The sequence below is a fragment of the Suillus bovinus genome (genome assembly GCF_016758785.1).
Source record: "Suillus bovinus strain UH-Sbo-P2 chromosome Unknown EDB93scaffold_59, whole genome shotgun sequence".
Classification (NCBI taxonomy): Eukaryota; Fungi; Basidiomycota; class Agaricomycetes; order Boletales; family Suillaceae; genus Suillus; species Suillus bovinus.
Window position 1 is genome coordinate 41661 of NW_024542115.1, and position 20298 is coordinate 61958.

General features: G+C 48.3%; 7 protein-coding genes across 7 annotated transcripts; 4 read left to right on the forward strand and 3 right to left on the reverse strand.

Moving 5' to 3' along the window:
* Positions 1-120: 120 nt before the first annotated feature.
* EDB93DRAFT_1090789 (vacuolar membrane protein-domain-containing protein) lies at positions 121-1513 on the forward strand (the record flags this gene model as incomplete). Its single annotated transcript, XM_041446298.1, has 5 exons — positions 121-201; positions 256-344; positions 405-547; positions 599-866; positions 916-1513. 5 exons carry the CDS (start codon positions 121-123, stop codon positions 1511-1513), a joined length of 1179 nt encoding a protein of 392 aa, XP_041304556.1.
* A 278-nt stretch (positions 1514-1791) lies between these two features.
* On the forward strand, positions 1792-4045 carry EDB93DRAFT_1090850 (uncharacterized protein; the record flags this gene model as incomplete). The annotated part of the gene is made up of 7 exons (XM_041446304.1): positions 1792-2014; positions 2073-2251; positions 2307-2798; positions 2853-3342; positions 3392-3619; positions 3675-3965; positions 4017-4045. The coding sequence occupies 7 exons, from the start codon at positions 1792-1794 to the stop codon at positions 4043-4045; spliced, it is 1932 nt and encodes a 643-aa protein (XP_041304557.1).
* A 295-nt stretch (positions 4046-4340) lies between these two features.
* EDB93DRAFT_1253433 (uncharacterized protein) lies at positions 4341-5547 on the reverse strand (the record flags this gene model as incomplete). The annotated part of the gene is made up of 2 exons (XM_041453452.1): positions 4341-5288; positions 5344-5547. 2 exons carry the CDS (start codon positions 5545-5547, stop codon positions 4341-4343), a joined length of 1152 nt encoding a protein of 383 aa, XP_041304558.1.
* A 9259-nt stretch (positions 5548-14806) lies between these two features.
* EDB93DRAFT_1242140 (uncharacterized protein) lies at positions 14807-15581 on the forward strand (the record flags this gene model as incomplete). The annotated part of the gene is made up of 2 exons (XM_041451976.1): positions 14807-14896; positions 15027-15581. The coding sequence occupies 2 exons, from the start codon at positions 14807-14809 to the stop codon at positions 15579-15581; spliced, it is 645 nt and encodes a 214-aa protein (XP_041304559.1).
* A 377-nt stretch (positions 15582-15958) lies between these two features.
* Positions 15959-16857, reverse strand: EDB93DRAFT_1106420 (uncharacterized protein; the record flags this gene model as incomplete). Its single annotated transcript, XM_041447615.1, has 4 exons — positions 15959-16101; positions 16154-16219; positions 16245-16405; positions 16793-16857. The coding sequence occupies 4 exons, from the start codon at positions 16855-16857 to the stop codon at positions 15959-15961; spliced, it is 435 nt and encodes a 144-aa protein (XP_041304560.1).
* A 200-nt stretch (positions 16858-17057) lies between these two features.
* Positions 17058-18258, reverse strand: EDB93DRAFT_1253437 (uncharacterized protein; the record flags this gene model as incomplete). Its single annotated transcript, XM_041453453.1, has 2 exons — positions 17058-17999; positions 18049-18258. 2 exons carry the CDS (start codon positions 18256-18258, stop codon positions 17058-17060), a joined length of 1152 nt encoding a protein of 383 aa, XP_041304561.1.
* A 587-nt stretch (positions 18259-18845) lies between these two features.
* On the forward strand, positions 18846-19631 carry EDB93DRAFT_1090809 (uncharacterized protein; the record flags this gene model as incomplete). Its single annotated transcript, XM_041446300.1, has 2 exons — positions 18846-18959; positions 19041-19631. 2 exons carry the CDS (start codon positions 18846-18848, stop codon positions 19629-19631), a joined length of 705 nt encoding a protein of 234 aa, XP_041304562.1.
* Between the last annotated feature and the right edge of the window lie 667 nt (positions 19632-20298).

The window sequence follows — 20298 nt, forward strand, 5'->3', positions numbered from 1 at the left end:
TTACCAAAATAGGGCATGCTGAGAAGCAGAGGAGATGACTTGAGCTACCATCACTGGCACGTCCAAGAAGTTCGCACACCTGCCAGTGTGAGCAGCCGCAGTCTTCCTTTTCAACTAGCCATGTTCTCTGTTGCACGTATCACCGACAATGATTTTCCGCTGGATCGACGTTCATGTCAATTACTTGGTCCGACTGCCTTGGTAGGTCGAAAATTCTTTCGTCGGAGAGGTTCACAGTGTCACATCATCCATCAGGTTGTACAGGCGCTCATGGGCGTGCTCGTAATACTTTCGCTTGTGTATAAGAGGCATCGTGAAACGCAGAAACGACCTTGGAGAATATGGTTCGTCCTCGTGGCTCATAGCGATGTAGGAGACCACTGAAGTTTTCTACAATCACGCAGGCTCTTTGATGTATCGAAGCAAATTGTTGGACAGATGTTTGTACATGGCGTCAATGTTCTGATTTCCAACCTTGGTTCACATCATAATGCTGGCAATGCCTGCACTTACTACTTTCTCAATGTCCTCATTGATACCACTCTCGGTGAGTGTCGGTGCATTTCACTCTTACCTTCGATGCTCATCTTTGTTATAGGTGTTGCTATTATATATGTCGTGCACCATGGTATCACATACCTCTTGGCAAAGAGACTCCGCCTCAAAGGCTACGAGTCGGGGCAGTATGGTTCCCCACCGTCGATATCCTATTGGGCGCGTCAGGCCGCAGTCTACGTTTTTGCGTTGACGACAATGAAGATGCTTGTTGTAGGGTTGTTTACAGTGTGGCCAGAGATATCGAAAGTGGGGGACTGGTTGCTCAGTTGGACTGCTATCGGTGACAGTGATGCCTTTCAAATCATATTGTGTGTTGTCCTTTCTTCATGTTATCATGGTCTTATCATGCCTTCGTAGCGTCATGGGTCTCTTCCCTATCATTATGAACATCCTTCAATTCTGGCTCATTGATTCCATTGTTAAAGCTTCTTCAAGCTCAGTCGAACTTCTCACCAATTCATCTGACGTGCATGATCGAGAACCACTCTTTCATGCACCAGAAGATGATGAGGACAACGTTCATTGCGACATAGAGAATCCTCGACTCACTTATGCAAGGATGCCAACTGGAGATGACGCAGACACGATAGTTGCATCTGAAGAGTCTAAGGGAAAATACAGTGGAACCGGCTCTCCTTTATCGATACCCCACTCTACAACTTCTTTGGTGCCGCATGATTATCCTCCAAGCGTTGGAAGTCTATCGTCGAGTCACAGTTCCCGCTCTCGGTACAAGTACAAGCGTTCTCCGCCACCTCCACTTGAGTTTCAAACATCTCATATGCCGGCAATCAACTCCCCCGATCCACCTCGATCGCATCTAACTGATGTTGACCACAGCGCATCGGAAAGAGAGGATTGTGATGGGCGAGTATCGGATGAGGAGCGGACACGGATAGAACACACCAAAGGTATTGTCAACAAGATTTGGCGCCGTACACTTGGGAGCTTGTGAAGCACGGTTTCTCTGTTATCATCCCACATTCATTCATTCATTCATCATGTATGATTTCTATTCCGTTGCACCACCCATTTGTATCATATGTTCGAGGATTAATATTACATAATATTAGAGCCTTCGCTCAATTCATTTTTTGATTTTGGACTTGGCGCTGAGTACAACTCGACTTACGTCAGACGTGTCACGACATAAGATTCCCTCCGCACACGCGTTGCCTCGTTTCTCATCCGTGTACAAGCCTTGAACATATAGATGTCATATCCCTAGAAATAATGGTTGGAAACACATCATCAACCTCTATAGAACCTACCTCACAACCAGATGGATCACCGAGTGGCAATTTTACCCTAGAAAACATCCTCGGAACGAACCACGAAGCAGTCGAACACCCACGGCTCAAGGAAAAAGATTTCGATGCTACTGGGCCCGGTCATGGATGGGACGAAGAATCAGCTGTCAGGCCTGCTGCTGACGGGTTCTGCGTCGAATGCGAAGGTGTGTGGTCGATAGGAAGTGACCATGGCGGATCGGGTCGAGCTTACCGCCTATATAGATCAGCCTGCTCAAGTTGTGTGCGATACATGCGTAGATAATTACTGTGAAGTGTGCTTTGCAGCGCAGCACCGGAAGGGGTCGAGGAAGAAGCACATCGCAAAGCCAATCCCAAGTGGCGCCAAGTCTAGGTCAGTGCAAAATGGTGCGACGGATGATGCAAAGAAAAATGGAGAGGAGGTACGGACTTTTTCGGCTTGGCCTTGGTGGATCCGCTACTTACTTCTGTACTCAGCAAGAAAACGATGTTGATATGGATGACTCGGACTCTGATGAAGAACTCGACCGTATATCGGTTGAAGCATCCAAGGCGCCCGTCTCTATGCAAATACTAGGCGCCCAACCTACAATCGGATCCAAGGTTGGCGAGTGGTTCGTCGACCGTTCGAAATACATCCCTCTTCGACTCACGTACGGCGAACGCAAGTACCTACGCCTCCTCGACGCCGCACTTCAGGTGTCCGAGTACACAGATAAAATCGACACGCTGGGCTTTGGACTTTCGAAACCAAAGCGTATCGTGTATCAGATTCGCGAGCTATGTGCAATTCTATCTGGCCTCGTCCTTGCCGCAGACTACAAGCAGGGCCAAGAATTGTTCACTGATCGCGATTTTCAGTCCAACGCGGACTTCTACCAGACTATCTTTGAGCTCGGTCGGAGACATAAAATCATGAATCCAGATAAAATGCGCACGACGTATGGAAAGTTAATCTATTTGTTACAAGTAAGCTCTCTGTGCTTCGCAAACTTTGTTTTATGCAAACACTGCTCTCCCTAGGATAGCCAGTCCCCAGACGTTCGAGACATGCTCAGCTTTTCCTGCGTCAAACCCATCGTATCTGTGTACACCATTCTTGAAGAAAACGATGCTCTCGGCATGTTACGAGATGATCTCATCATGGTTGCCACGCACGAAATCTATTCTGAAGGACGTTCAAGAAGAGAAGTCCAGCGGGATATCAAAAACAAGGAGCGCGCGATTGAGACGCTTTCTTCAAAATACCAGCGCTCGGGGTTAACCCAAGAACAAGTCCGTCAATGCATATACAGCATCGGCGATAACCATGCTTTCTTACGGACGAACCGAGATCCTTGCGAAAAGATGATCGCATACTTGAAGCAATACTTCCATCCAACACAACCCAAAGATAACAAGTCCAGCTTGGCAATACGAAGTGGCAAGCAGGGCGCGAGACTTAGTCACGATCATGCAAAACAATACGCATATGTCCTACAGAGTCTTACCTTATGGCGGGAGATCCTGCATGGTTAGTCTTTGAAGGTGTTATTATTTGTCATGCTAATTCTGTTTGACAGACATGTTCCGGTTATGGTCACTCGCTGAACAGGACTTACTTGCGGAGAATGTACCTTACCGGCTGAGGGATACCGGCCAAGGGCTAAATCGTGTGCAAGCAGCTCCCAAAACCTTCCGCATGATGCACACGATCCTACACCGTGCGCAACAAAGCGTGGGAACCTGGATTGGCTCGTCCGCCATCCATATGGGCGACCATAATGTACCCAACGCACTCATGTTCATCGGTACGTTTTACTATCACAACGCCGCTGCGTCTTAACTTAGACATGCTTTGTGCAGATAAATATTCCCAGATTTACCGGATCCTACTGCCTATCTGCAATACCCTCTCACAGATACCCAACCTTGCAGAAAAACCTGCGCTACGCTCCTACATTGAGGATGACTTCGGCTCAACAGATAATTGTGCGCGCGAGATCCTGTGCGATTTCTTCCAGCATGGCTTCGATGGTTCTGGAGCCGATAACTTCTTTGACGCGGGAAGCTGTATCGACGGCCGTCTGACCAGCGCATGGAATTGGTGCGCACAACTGGAAAAGAAGAGGTACTTCCCTGTATTTTTACTCACAGGTATGCTTGTTGTCAAACTTGATGACTATTTGTAACTGACTGTCTACGTAGGATTCGTTGGATTCGACGGTGATTGGTAAGGGTCAGATATATGCTATTCCATCTGATTGTTCTGTTCTCGGTTAAGTACCGGTGATCTTACATGGCTACGCACTATGTGCATCCCTAGGCTTGTCAATGCCTCACGAGTGTCCAAAAGTATATTGCTTCCCTCACTATGCCTGACCTATGAGTATCATTGCAGTGCAAATCTCGATAGTTCCTAAGTACTCAGATACCAGATACAAACACATGTGATCAGAACGTTTCTACAGTTATTTCACTATCGGAAGAAAAACCAGCTTCCAAGCCTCTCGTGATCATCCCCGTGAATCATCATGTGGCCATGAACTCCACCCTCCTCAGAGCTGGCCAACCAGACACTTCAACAGCAGGGTAGTCGTCAACTTGAGTTGCACTGGGCAATGATAAATGCAGTTCCTCCAAGTGCTCGAAATTCGGCATCAAAGGGAACAGCGCATCCATTATATCATGCGCCACGCCATCGTGATTATGTAGTACTGGCGAGCGGCTGATTGTGAGTGATAGCGACTGCAGTGATGAGCCGTACTTGTTTACGATGGTAGAGAATAAGCGGCTGCAGTCTGTCAGTCGTGCAGGCCCACGAGTGTGCCTGACAGTCAGCGAGCGGACACGCGGACTGGAAATATTGGTGATGAAGGCTTCCGCAAGCCCAGGGGTGCCATGTATTTCCAGCCTCTCCAGATGTGAGAAGAGGGATTGTGGTGTATCCCATATACAGCTAGTAGGAGGGAGCTCGATCTTGAGCTCGATCACGGGTGATTGCGAAAGCAAACGACATAATGATCCGAGGACATTAGAGCTGATGAACGCAGATATCTCCACGCTTCGCAAGTGTTTGAAATGCAGGGGTGGCGTGTCCAAGCGGTTACTGTTGTAGCTGTAGTCCTCGACATGCAGATGTTTCAGGAAGGGTGCATCGCGCGCCGCGTGCGAAAGAGCAGTCTGGATACAGGAATCTTTACAGTTGATGTACGCGGGGCCCGAAATTTGCAGTGATTGTAGTGTTTCAGGAAACAACCGGATCCCGGGTTGTATAGGTTCCTGAAGCTGCATCGACATGGATCGAAGGAAGGGGAAGACGTTGAAGTCTGCTCGGATGGTGACCACACCTGCGAGGAAGTGCGAGGCGCCGCTGTATAAAATCCGCACACGCCTAGCATAGGCATCAAACACTTGCCACTCGTGCATAGGGGGGCATTGAAAGCCCGCGATACTCTCTGCACTGAATTGGTATTCCACCTGTAAAATGCGTCAAATTTATACGAGTCTAAACCCGCCCAAGAATAATACGCACCCAAAGTGTCAAAACACTTGGGGGCAAAAGTGGAATGAAGGGACAGAAAAGGCTCATCCGCCTCCACAGGACATCCAAAGCTGGGTCTGAGAATGCCTTGCAACAACGTGCAAGACGTGAAAGGGACTCTCTATCATCCTCTAGCTGGTATGAGATTTCTGAAAGAATCTCGGAAATGTAGAGAGCACGAAAACTTGAGACCATGGCTAATCGATCAAACTCTTATCATGTACTGGCCAGGATGATGAGTTGGGGTTGATGAAGAGTGAGAAGTGAGGAGGAACTGAGAATATGAGCCACCAGATGTTTTTGATACTGGTACTCTCTCATGAGTGCGAGTGTCTCATTGCTCGAGGGTAACCTTCGCCCATTAGTACTAGTCCATGGATCCCTGTGAATATAATGAATGCAAGTGGAAATCGTGCTTCGCGGAAAGAGGAGAATTTGTCACCTAGATGCAGTAAGCCGTGGGCCTGTGGGATCGTATAGTTATCAGCATCACGCATGGTCAGCAGCATTGCTCAGAATAGATTGCAGTTTCCCCCTGACGCACCATTCTCAGTGCTCATTAATACTCCCACACTGCGTCAGTTCTCATACTCCACATTCGCAGGGACAGCAACCTAACATCTGATCAACACGGCATATTTACTTCCTATAATATGCAGCACTAGGCGCCCCGTTAGTTCTTCCTTATAGAACGACACTGTGTCGCTTGGAGGTAAATAAGTTTGATAGATGGCCATGTAGGAGACTCAGATGCGAGCTCAGGCGCTAGACGAACGTAGCGATGGTGCAGCAACGAGAGGTGGAGAGCCTTGAGTCTATTGAAACGTAGTGCGAGCGCGTAAAAAGCATTGAGAACTGCTTGTAAAAATCGTAGGGGTAGTTCTGGGGCGACTGAATGAGTTGGCAGTAGCTCGTAGACTCGTGACCAGTCTGGACTACGCGTGTTGTTAATTATTAGACGTAGTCAGACTGGTCGATCTGGGAGAGATTTGGCAGGCGAAGCGAGGAGTTTGAAATTTGGCAGATGCCGGTGTGCCGCTTTGGGTAACATTTCTTGTCAACAACGCAAACTCTTTCGTTCGTACCGTGAAAAGTACAGTATCCTCTCAAATACAACAGTACATCGTGCCAGAGCACTAATCGTGGATTAGGACAATCAAAATGATTCCATTCCATGCATTATACCCACCTGTAATGATGTATCAGCAGCCTGAACCTTTGGCTTGGATGATCAATCCTTCCAGCCTCGACGAGGAAGGAAAAATTCTCGCTGTCCTCAAAATACTTCGTGGATTGCGGATGACAGTCATGGACCTCATATTGTATTCAATCTTGGAAAGACCCTCCATGGCAAGTTGGAGAGAAGGTTTCTTTCGAAGCAAGGTAGTACTTGTGCAATTTCTGAATGTGTTGGACATGGACGAGCGAGCGAGTGAGTAACTTCACATCAGTTTATGACCCCTTGCTATTGCAATGGTCATTGATGAGGTTGATGCTGAGATGGAAGCCACTAAGAACATTTTTCGCATGTCATCAAAAGATGTCACCCCCAAACTACTCTCGTTTGATCTCAATAGGCATCTGAGCTAGAATGATTTCGGACGTCACTTGTGATCCTCGAGTAAGAAGATCGAGTCGCGAGAAAGCCTTGAGAACTTGTTGTTGTTGTGTCGTTGAGAGGGCACTCATAAAGTCCGTTGGGAGATTCACAATTGTATCTCGAGCAGCGAGGGATAAAGGTCGTACAGAACTCATTAATATTGTTGAAACTTAACATAGTGTACAATCTGAGCGAGAGCAGACTTGGAGTATAACTTGTGCTATATGATCGGAACTACCTTTGGCACGACTGGCACCTATCAAATTTCAAACTCCTCGCTCCGCCCTGCCACACCACTCCCAGATCGACCAGCCTGGCTACACCACTCGTTTATCCGTGGTAGTATACACCAAGCTGGTCACGAGCCTAAGTAGCTCGCAGGTCCTCTTATGTGGTGGATACTAAGTGTGAATCTAGACAGTATCAGTCTCCTCAGTCAGATGTAATGGACTGGGATTAGCAAGTACCTAGGCAGTATCAGTCTCTATAAGTGATACGTGAGTAATCTAGGTACGGCGTGATGATAATAAGCAACTTACCCTCAGTCAGATGTAACGGACTGAGGGAAGGGGGGAATGATGACTGGTAAGATATATATATGTTGTTCATGGTTGGTATTCCAACCTCTCAACTCCGCAAGCTGTGTCTGTGTTCGTATCGCTCACATGCACGTCATGTGCGCTAACACTCCTCCTCGATGCAAACATGGTGGACACTCCTCCTCAACTGATTCAGCGGAGGCCAAGATAGTTGCGCAGACGTTTGAAGTCTTTTCGAGGAAGTGCCTTCGTGAATATATCCACCAGATTGTCTTTGGATTTGATGTAATGAAGTTTTAGCTGGCCCAATTCAACCTTCTGCCGAATGGAGTAATGTTTAATGTTGATTTGTTTCACGCGCGCATGAAATGATGAATCCTCGGTTAGAACAATACTGCCATTGTTGTCGCATAGAAGGGGAGTCGCGGATAGTTGTGTAAATTCAAGTTTGCCCAGAAGAGAGCACAGCCATGTGAGTTCGGATGCTGCTTCTGATGTGGCGATGTATTCTGCTTCACAGGTGGACAAAGAGACGGTCTTCTGTTGACGGGCACTCCAGGTGATGACCCCACTTCCCAGTGTACAACAGTAACCACTGACCGATCAGTGTGTGTCAATGCAACTCGCAAGATCGCTGTCAGTATAGCCGAGGAGGCGCTGTTACGACTTGGATGGTATCTGTTGGCGACGCTCAAACAGAGCTTGTGTCGTCAACGGTCGAGGACGTCCTTGGGCTAGCCCAAGGTTAGGGGTCTTACTTGGCGACGCGTCGGCAAGTAAGGTTTAACTGCCTATGTCCAAATCGGGTAGCTTATGTCATGCGGATGCAAGACGATAAGCTAAATCGGCCTAGGCTTACAACACCCAAAGGTTAATCGTAAGATCGTTGTTAATTAGAAGGACAGAAGTCCGACTAGTTAACAGGGGCTTTGCTCGTCGACGAAGTCGATGAGTAAAGATCGAGACTATAGGCTTATCCTACGAAGAGCAAATAAGAAGATAGAATATAGACTGCTGGCGAGGCAGAAAGGATCACTCTGGTGAGAGTAGGAGGTCAAGAACCAAGTAGATTCAAGTTAGGGAATATAGTACATGGTAGCGAGTTTATATAGAGGACAGGAGACATATTAGTGGGTGATAACTCATACTACCGGGAGAGGCAATCGGTAAAGGGTATAACCATAACAGGAAGGCACGTTCGGTCGAGGTAGAACGTGCTAGATAAGAAAGTGAGTCAAAGATCGAAAATAAGAAGTGAAACGCGCAGGGGCACGATCGTGCAGCTGCGGATCTAAGTATAAGTCGCATGTGCGACTGCGCATCGAGTCAGAGATCAAGAAAGGGAAAAGGGCAAAGGGGATGCGTCGTGCATCAGATCATAGGTTACCGTCCGGACGGTAAGGGCAAAGGGACTGTCCACAGGATCAGTCAGGTGGTGGAACGGAGCATGGGTATGCTTCGTCAGCGAAAGGGTCCGGCCAGATGTACTGGCTCTGCTGGAGTGACAAGTAGAGGGCGAAAGGGAATGCGAGGATGACGAGGATAATGAGGGTGAGGTCGGGGTAAGGGTATGATGCAAGGGCTGATACGAGGAGGATGAGGAGAAAAATAGTAGGGGCCCAAGCGTCTAGATGTTCTTGTAACAGGCGCGCTGTATGGTCGCCACCAAGAACAAGCGCTACATCACGAGTCCCCTTAAGGTAGCGCACAACTCGCTTAGCTGCCTCCCAGTGGGCACGTCCATAGCTATCTAGGAACTTGCAAAGTTGCTGGATGGTGTAAGCGATGTTGGGTCGTGTGCCGATGGCCAAGTACATGAGAGAGCTGACCAGAGAACGGTAGGGTGTCCATGCCATAAGGTCACATTCTTCTGCAGAGGATGGAGCATGGTGATGGCGGGGGAGATGTAAGCTGGGTTCCATGGGCACAGAGACCGGTACCGCATCTTTAAGCCCGAATTGCTTGACTATGCGGTCGATGAGAGCACCTTGAGACAGGCTGATAGTACAGGCAGGGCGATCACGGTCAATTGCAATACCCAGACAAAAGTGTACAGCACCTAAGTCGGATACCGTCCATTTTGTGCGCAGTTGTTCTTTGAAGGCAGATATGGCGGCTGTAGAGCTACCAACGGTGAAGAAGTCATCAACATGTATCGCAACAAGTATGATACCTGTATCAGTACACCTGTAGTAGATGCAATGTTCGCATTTAAGATGTGTGAATCCCCGGGAAAGCATCGCTTGATTCATAGTGCAGTTCCAGATGAGGCCCCCCTGCTTCATACCATATAATCCACGACGCAGCTCCCAAATGTGGTCGTCCAGCCCCACCTCGACGAAGCCCTCAGGCTGCTCCATGTAGCAAACTTCGTCAGGATCGAGTAGCCTGTAGAGGAATGCAGTCTTGATATCAAGCTGCTCGATTTCCCAGTCGAGGGCTGCACCCAGATGAGCGAGGACGCGGAAAGACTCTAGTCGGGCAGTAGGTGCTGAGGTCTTTGTGTAATCCTGACCCCAGACGGTGGAATAACCTCTGCAGACATACCAGGCTTTGAAGCGAGCGGGCTTTCCGTGTTGGTCTCACTTCAATTTGAACACAGGGCGTCCCTTCATCACCTTTTGACCAGTAGGCACTGATGAGCGTGGGTCAAGCTTGTAGACACCCAAATCGCGAAGAGACTCAAACTCCTCCTGCAGCGCAACTTTCCAATGGGGGGCATCAACGGATGCCATAGCTTCGGCGTAGCTTGATGGATCATCTGGGTGTTCGCTATCAAAGTGGTCAGGCATGGCAGCAAATAGGTCTGCGAGATGTGCGAGCTTGTCTGCAGAGACCATGGTGGCCAAGGCAGCTTCATCAGGTAGGGCCATGGGCATAGGCTTAAGGGAGCGAAGACAATCAGCTGCTGACATAGAGTTCAGAACGGCCTTTTGGGTGGCTGAAGTGTATGGGATGCCTCCAGCCGCACAAAGTCGTTCAGATGGAACAGGGGTGTGGGGGGGTCAGATTGACATGGCACAGGCGATATGTCATCATTGTGAGCATCTGTGACAGTCGCACGCTGAGAGGGGATGGTAGTAGGGGAGGTAGGGCTATCAGGAGCACTTTCCTCGCCTCCTAGGATAACACCCAGGTGTAAGGGAATATCGCTGTCATGGTGAGATTCAATGAAGGAATCATGGTAGGATATGAACACCTTATGTGATTCACGGTGGTAGCAGCGATATGCCTTCGAGTCCAGCAAATAACAAATAAGGACACATTCGACAGACCTGTTGTAGATCTTGGGATTGTGGCGATTCTGGACAAGGACGAATGCGCAGCAGCCAATCTCACACAGATGGGATAAGTCCAGTTTACGAATGAACCAGCGTTCGAAAGGGGTATGACCGGACTGTGAGACGATGGGTGTGCGATTAGACAGGTAACATGCGGTTAAAACGAATTCATCCCAACAGTTCGGAGGTACATTACAAGCTGAACGTATAGCACACGCTTTACCCATTAGAGTTCTGTGGAGGTGTTCGACGCATCTATTTTGGGCAGAGGTGTTTGGTGCTGTGAATTGGTGTTGAGTACCACACATCAGGAGCCACTCACGCATGGACTCTGACTTGAGTTCACCATTGTCGGACCGATAAATTCCAACCATTAGCCCAGTCTCGAGTTTGCATGCACGTTCCCAAGCCAAGAGTGAAGGGAAGGCATCGCTCTTAGCTGCAAGCGGGATAGCCCAGGAGTAGGAAGAAAAATCATCAATGATGTCCATTATGTACTTATTTCCTGCAGCGGACACAGTGTCTGGATGCTCCATCAAGTCGACGTGTACAATACCCAGTCTCCTACTTGCGCGATCTCCTACCCGAACTTTGGGAACACTAGTCTTGGTCTGCTTGCCGAGAACACAAGCGTCACAAATGGGTGGTTGGGTAGAGAGATCAATGGGCATACCAGTGGTGTTGCCTGAGCATGCAAGATCATAGACTGCGCGATAATGAGCATGGCCAAGGCGACGGTGCCATGATTGCAGGGTGGGCTGACGTTGCACGAGATAAGCATGGTCGGCTGATAGGTGCCCACCAGACAAGGCGTACAAGCGACGGGAGGTGAGGTTGCCGGTGAGCATGCATGTCCCATTGCGAGCCTGGACCCAGCAAGAGGAAGCATTGAAGGACACGACACAACGATGAGCTGCGCAGATGGCAGATACGGAGATGAGGCAAACAGTTGCAGCAGGAATGAATAAAACATGGTCAAGCGTCAAGTGAATGCCTTTTGCAATTATCAGACGGATGGAGCCGATGCCGATGGCCTGGATGGAGGATCCGCCAACGCCATTAACGGAACAAGGGGGAACTGGCTGCAGGGAATAAAAGTCTGACTCAACATTACTAATGTGAATGGATGCGCCACTGTCAAGGAAGAATGGAATGATGGATGGGTCGATGACAGTGCGTTGACGTTAGTTGGGAGCTTTGTAGGTAAGTCCAGTGAAAACAACAGTCTTAGTGTGAGTGCGCCAGTCGATACTCGTCTGCAGATCATCCACAGCGGCAAGCAAGGCATTATACTCTTTGTCATTGGAGCCAGGGAGTTCATTAATGAATGCGGAGGGAGCAGGATCATATGCGAGTCCCACAAACTCCTGTGTGGTGGAAGAAGTGGTGGGAGGCACGGCTGAAGGTGTAGTGGCCATATATATAGCCTCGCCGCTGCCATCAAGGAGGTAAGCATGTCCTCCCTGGTCATAGCGCAAACCGCCAGGTTTCCCCATAGCGGCAGTCTTGGCAGGCACCTTGGAGGTGAAGGACCCTCCCTTCATGGCTGCGGAGTCATGGGCAGCACGTTTACGTGCCAGGACTTCATCACGCTTACCCTCCATGGTGCCACCCTTACTGAAACAGTCTTTCGCAAGGTGGCCCCAGCTCCCACACGTAGTACAGCAGAAGGAATGGCCGGCAACATTGCACTCTGAGCAGATTTTGCCTGGGCGCGCATTGTGGCAGTTACCTTTGCTGGATGTAACCATAGCCAGGTCTCCAGGTCCCTTCAGTTTCTCAGTGTCGATGAGTTGTTGTTCGACGTCGAGATGAGAACGAATGTTGGAGGGCCCATAGACAGTAGTGGAGGTGCTGGTGGAGAGAGCATCAGTGATGTGGTTGCGGACATGAGGGAGGTCGTCAGTCATGGCATTCAGCATCATGATGGTAAGAAAATCATCCTCCTTTGGTAGGCCGATCACATATATGCATCTGACGAGGTCACTGATTTGAGTGCTGGTGGAGGACAGACGTTCAGAGCGGCGGTATCATACGGCAAGAGCCTGTTGAATGAGGAGAATCTGGGCAATTGGCCCAACTTTCTCATGACGTGCCTTCAGCACAGACCAAGCTAAGAATGTGTTGGTAAAAGGGTGCAGAAATTCTTGTTCTTCCGAACTAGAACGAGTATGGAGGGCGGCTATAACACAGATATTATTGAGGTCCCAAGTGGCTGCGCCGGAGGGATCAGAGACAGGGTCTGGGTGTGCTATGACGCCAAGTAGGTAGCCTCCACTGTGCTTGAGAAGTAAGTAGTTTTGTAACTTATCTGACCAAACACCCCAATTGTTCTGGCCACGGTCCAGGACCTCGATCTTCTCAAGATCAGTCTGGCTGAGAGTAATAACAGTGACAGAGGTAGTAGACATGGTTGGTGTATTGGTTGAAGAGCTTTTTGAATGAGTATGGGGTTTCAGTCCAGAGCTCCTTGACATTATTGGTGATAGGTTTAGGGAGAGAGACATGAGGGCATTAACACGAGGGGTCCATCCTTATATACGCAGAGAGAGAAAATAGGGGGGGTACGTGCATCGTGTTGGATGTGCTTCTTGCCCAAACAGGAAAGATGAAAATCATCGAAGCGTGATGCGTGCCGAGAATCTGTGGAGTGGTGATGTGCCTCTTCTTAAGAAGCAAGGCTGTCTAGGAGGTTTCCGCTCGCTCGTTTCTTTACGAGTGAGCAGGGCTCATAACCTGTGAATCTAGACAGTATCAGTCTCCTCAGTCAGATGTAACAGACTGGGATTAGCAAGTACCTAGACAATATCAGTCTCTATAAGTGATACGTGAGTAATCTAGGTACGGCATGATGATAATAAGTGACTTACCCTCAGTCAGATGTAACGGACTGAGGCAAGGGGGGAATGATGACTGGTAAGATATATACGTCGTCCGTGGTTGGTATTCCAACCTCTCAACTCCGCAAGCCGTGTCCGTGTTCGTATCGCTCACGTGCACGTCATGTGCGCTAACACTAAGTACTAAGCTTCTGAAGACCCTTGCTGATAAGATGGAATACGAAATTTTCGGCAGAAGCCGGATTGCTACAAATTCACAAGTTGGCAATGATGAGTCAGAACAGGTTCAAATATTTCATTCCTTACTTATTGCAGGAGTGTTGGAAGCTCGAGCTCTCGAGTTTGAGTCATGTCATACGGTGCGTTTGACAAAGTTAAGACTGTAGGAGGGTGTAATTGAAAAGTGCAGATATTTCGACAGCTCGGAGATGGGTAAAATGGAGAGGTGGCAGTGATGATTGCGCAACAGGATATGTATAATATTCGATGTGATGATATTCCACCAATGGCGCATCGCGAGCTTCGTGGGCGATGGCCGGCTGGCAATTTGGACACGGTTACCATCTTTGCAATTTAGATACGCAGGTCCGGATATCTTCAAAGAGCGCAATGCGTCCGAGAAGGTGCCCTTGCACATCAAGGGATTCGGCGAGTTGAAGAGACAGAGATCGTAGCAAAGGGAATGAAGTGGTTCCAGAGCGTATGCAGGCCATTGTTTTGTGACACGATCCAGAATTCAACCTGCGCACTCGGCTGGCGTAAATGTCAAATACCCTCCATTCTTCTTCAGGGTCACCTAGGCACTGGAATTCAGTAAGGGTACACATTCTTGAGTGTAACTTGAACTTGCGTAATCACTTACAAGAATTTATTATTCAATAAAACGGTGCGTCCACCGCATTGGTATTGAAACGTTCGTGCATGAACTTGAAGAAGCGCAAACGATTAGGCCAATGTTGAAGTTGTTACTATACCGAATCACCGATGCACGGGGAGATCAGATCAACGTGCCAGCACCTCGCCCTGGCACTCCACGTCACGGCTCTGGTCACCAGTGACCAGTATGTTATGTATAACTATTTTTATTCTACATTCATTCAATCATGTGCATGAGGGCCGATCAGTCGTCAGTGTCTCCATCAAAGTACTAATAAAGGCCACTAATCCATTGCCATCAAGTCCATTCAACTAAGCATGTCGCTCCTCAAAATACCTCTAGTTCTCTCATCAGCTATTGCAGTCCAGGTAGCAGTCACACCTCCTCATTCTGCATCCGAGGAGGAAGTTGCAGGAAACTTTGGATCTCGTGCGTTTTCTTTTTAAAATGAAAGGTGCTCGGCAAATGATATACGTACGTCTGAGCTTTGAGTATTTCTAGGAGATTTCGATTGAACGGATTTTGGTCGATATCCAGGGGCTGTGCTGGGTGGAGGCATTGACAGAAATAGCTGCCATCATAGCTCGCCACGTCGATTCCTCAAAAATGCCATCAGTTTTGCGAACGATATCGAAAGCTCTGAGCACTCTCACAGACGTCCCCATCACTCCTTCCTTTCTTGTGGGCTGTGGTCTCGTGACTAGTGGTGCATTCATCCGCTGGTTATGCTACCGAACCCTCGGTCGCCATTTCACGTTTCTGCTCAGCATACGTCAAGATCATCGGCTTATCACCACAGGACCTTACGCGATCGTCCGCCACCCTTCTTACACAGGAATGATGATGCTCTGCTTCGGAATCATCATTCTGCATGGCTCTCCCAATTCATGGTTAAGGGCCTCTGGCATATCTGCGAGGATCCCTGGAGTGATACCAGTTGTCGCTGGAACTTCCGTTGTGTGTACAGTGGTGAATTTTGGGTTGTTCAGAAGAACGAAGGAGGAAGATGAGCTGATGCATTCTACCTTCAAAGGCGAATGGGAGGCATGGGCGAGAAAAGTGAAGTACCGGATCATACCTGGCGTGTACTGAAGCCGTGTGTTGAATATGACGGTAACATGCGTTATTATTCTGTTTAAATTTCAAATTATTGCATCCTAGTTATGTATTGTGTGTTGTATTTGCAATTGGTGTGTGGCGTACCAAGTAACTTGATTGTTTTTCTGTTGAGACGCGTACCAAGTCAGATGCAACCAACGACTCACTATGTTATGTCGTACAGTCATTGGGTCAGTCGGACGTGAAAACAAGGCGGGCTGACGCTGACGAACAACAATCCTCTTGAAAACATCCTAAAGTACATATCGTGGAGTACTGCGGACACGGCAGGAAGTGCGGCACTAAAAGATGGGGAATGAGCTCGATGACATACGACACGTGCACCCGCAGTTAGTGTATAAGCAAGAGTGCTAAAAATCGATACCAGGATGACAGTGATATCCCGGCGGCAAGTTTGGAACGAGTTCAGATTGGAGCTCGTCAGGCGGAGGGGTGAGACGAACAAATGCGAAGCTTGTGTTGCCCTCCAAGGGCAAAGATTTTGTGTACATCACTGAAAACCTTTCGAGTGTTCCAGAAAAATTGAATATACTAGTATTGCTTACCTTGTCGAGAAAAGAGCACGTTTTGCTTAGAAAGCATGGGTAGATAGACGGTCACTAGAATCGATGCTAAATGCATCGAAAAGGTCCAAACCAGCGCAGGCGTTTTTGTCGTAGTGAAATCCTCGCATGATTCCTCCCAACAGTGTAAGACCCAAACCATCGCAATTGATATTCCTGCGTGCTTTCTCGTTGTCATCGATAGTAGTTGGTGAGGCCTTCCATATTTCAAGCGGAATAAGACTGTTTGTTGGGCTGATAGAGTGCAAGTAGAGCAAGCTTTATGCCTTCGATTTCATCCGATTCGGCCTCTTCAAGCCACGCTGCCAATAGTAACCTTGCCCTAGAAATACATCAAAGCATGAAATAGAAAATACTTCCCTGGTCTTATTGAACATTCCCTGCAGGCCGGGATGAGGCTCCGCTTATGCAATACTACTAGTCAACATGGCAATTTCCACGTCTTTGGGAAATTGAAACAGCACGACCTGTACCCGCGCTGGCAATCTAGAATGTTCGTTGGAAGAGGATACAATGTGCTTGTGCTGATCGAGATGTCGTGAATACTCAAGCACTAATAATAGCTACAATAAATGGTCCCGGTCATCAGCGAACTGACTTGAAAAATTGCTTACAACTCACATTTCATGCGGGAAACGTCCCAGATTCCTGCCAGCCGGAGTCGGTTTGCTTGCATCAGATGCCATGTCATCCACTTTATCATGCAATAATCCGTATGTCTCACTGACGCACCATTTCAGTGCTGACTCCCACACTGCCGCAGTCTTCTCATGTTCCACGTTCGCATTAACAATAACCTAACACATGATTAACACGGCATATATACTTCCTAAAATATAAAGCGCTGAGCGTCCTTTTAGTCCTTTCGTATAAAACACTATGTCACTTAAAAGTCCAAAAGCTTGAGAGATGGCCATGTAGGAGACTCGACTGTCGGCTCAGGCGCTAGATGAACGTAGCGATTGTGCGGCAACGAGAGGTGGAGAGTCTCTAGTCGACTGAAACGCGGTGCGAGCGCGTAAAAGTCATCGAGAACTGCTTGGGAAAGATCGTATGGGTAGTTCGGGGTGGGTGACTGACTGAGTGATAGCGAGAGTTGCTGAAGAGTGTCGCTGTATTTATCCGCAACAAGCGAAAGAAGTTGGCGGTAATCCGCGGCGCTCGCGGGTCCTCTTGTGTGGTGGATGCTAAGCTCCTGAAGACCCACGCTGGTAAGATGGAATACGAATCGTTCGGCAGAAGCTGGATTGCCACAAATTTGCAATGATGTCAGAGCAGGAAAGACAGGAGTTGAGATATTCCACTCCTTATTTGGGAGGGGTGGGAGCTCGACTTTGAGTTGTGTCACAGGTGCTTCGGAAAGGATGTGGCAAAGAGATTGTAGGAGGCTGTAATCGAAAAATGCAGATATTTCGACAGCTCGGAGATGGGCAAAATTGAGAGGTGGTAGTGATGATTGCGCAACAGAATATGTATAATCTTCTATATGAAGATATTCCACCAATGGCGCATCGCGAGCTACCTGGGCGATGGCCATTTGGACACGGTCATCTTTGCAATGCACATATGCAGGTCCAGATATCTTCAGAGAGCGTAACGAGTCCGAGAAAAGGTGCCCTTGCACATCAAGGGGCTCGGCGAGCTGAAGAGACAGAGATCGTAGCAAAGGAAATGAAGTGGTTCCGGAGCGTATGCGGGCCACTGTTTGGTGACACGATCCAGAGTTTAGCCTGCGTACTCTGCGGGCGTAACTGTCAAATACCCTCCATTCTTCTTCAGGGGGGCACTGAAACTCGGCAAGGGTTACTTCGTCAAATTGACCGTGGTCCTACACATCCTTGAGTATAACGTAATTGCTTCAAAGATTTTATGCTCACCCATAATAACTTCACGGTCGGCGGCAGAAGGGGAATGAATGGCGAAAAAGATCGCACCGAAGACCATAGAACACTGAGAGCAGGTTCCGAAAATGCATGACAACAGCGAGCAAGACGCGCTAGCGTTTTCTTGTCATCTGCGAGGTGATATGAGATGGCGAACAATATCTCTGATATGTAGAGTGCATGAGGAGATGCTAGTTGAGCCATGATTGTCAAATGCTTGATTGCACTTGTGCTCCGTCTCGATACAACTGGGCCATCTTATAAGAGCGAGAACGGCCGGGATCCGCTTGTATGGCACCTGCGTCAATTACATTTCTCTTGGTGACAGTGGTGGCCGGCCGTGGAGTACGTAGGAGTAAATTTAAACATCGATAAAAGAGTACTATCCAAAGACGTCGACCGCAGTCGGATTCCAGGTCATCGAGTCGGATCGACGTTGTTACTACATCATGCAGGGCCCCGCTATGTCGATTTGCCGTCATGCCGCATAGATTTTTCACACTCCGCTGTAGATCAAACTGTAAGCAAAGATCCACCACAGTACATAGTACCTGGCAGCCCTGATGGGGCCTCCGGAATCTGATCCCATTTGACAAACAATTTCCAGAAGGTCATTGAAATCGTTACTGCACCCATGGGGGGCCCCCGTCTTGCAACACTGATGCCGATGACGGGTTCAGATCGATGGAGCACCTCGTGGCACTCACGTCACAACTCTGGTTGGCACCAATACACTACGTAGCACTACTAAAGGTCAGTAACTCGTTGCCACCAAGTCCATCCAACTGGACATGTCACTTCTCAAAATACCTCTAGTTCTCTCATCTGCTATCGCAGTCCAGGTAGCAATCACACCTCCTCATTCTTCATCCGATGAAGAATTATATCATGATGGTCAGACTCTGGTTTTTCTCACATCTTATTTTCGTAAAATGAGATATCCCTCGCAAACCATATCCGTTCGTCCGAATTCTGCATATTCTTAGGAGATCTTCATTGAAAGGATTTTGGTCGATATCCAGGGGCTATACTGGGCGGGGGCAGTGGCAGAGGTAGCTGCCATTATAGCTCGCCGCGTCGATTCCTCAAAAATGCCATCAGTTTTGCGAATGATATCGAAATATCTGAGCACTCTCACAGACGTCCCCATCACTCCTTCCTTTCTTGTGGGCTGTGGTCTCGTGACTAGTGGTGCATTCATCCGCTGGTTATGCTACCGAACCCTCGGTCGCCATTTCACGTTTCTGCTCAGCATACGTCAAGATCATCAGCTTATCACCACAGGACCTTACGCAATTGTCCGCCACCCTTCTTACACAGGAATGATGATGATGTGCCTCGGGATCATCATTCTACATGGCTCTCCCAACTCATGGTTAAGGACCTCTGGCATATCTGCGAGGATCCCTGGAGTGTTACCGGTTGTCGCTGGAACTTCCGTTGTGTGTACAGCGGTGATTTTTGCGACGTTAAGAAGAACGAAGAGAGAAGATAGGATGATGCATTCTGCCTTCGGAGACGAATGGGAGGCGTGGGCCCGAAAAGTGAAGTATCGGATCATACCTGGCGTGTACTGAAGCCGTGTGTTGAATGTGACCACATCATGCATTATTCTCTGTTGAAATTTCAACAGACCCGGAAGTTTTGTATCCTAGTTATGACGTATTTGCGATTAGTTTATGTGGCGTACCAAGTAACTTGTAATCAGAATAAATGGGTTGGAAGATATTTCAGTGCATGTCTTTTGAAGATATGCCCTCAAGTAATATCACATTATGTTACCTGATTTTTGTTTGCTGAGCCTGCATGACAAGTCACAGATGCGACCAACGACTCGCTATGTTATGTAGTACAGCAACTGACAGCTATCGGGTTAGTCATGCGTGAGTATCGAAAAAAGGCGAGCCGACGAACAACAACCCTCTTGAAAGCATCCAAGAACGTACATTCATTGGCCGAGTGATCTCATCGAATCAGGGACGTGACGCGGAATAATTGTTTTTGGGGCAGGGTAGTATCCGCGTGTGATGCCAAGTCAGCAGTGACTAGAACTTTTACGGAAATATGTTATTCATTGTGATTCCTATGGTAGACTTGACATTTTAATGGTTTGCGATTGGTTTTCGAAGCTATTCCGATGATCGTGTATCTGAGACGCAGCAGTTGCTTGTGTGGGCTCGGAATCCGCCAATCGTATTGTGTGTGATTTCTCCTCGTGAATCCTGACCGAGTCAAAGTTTTTGA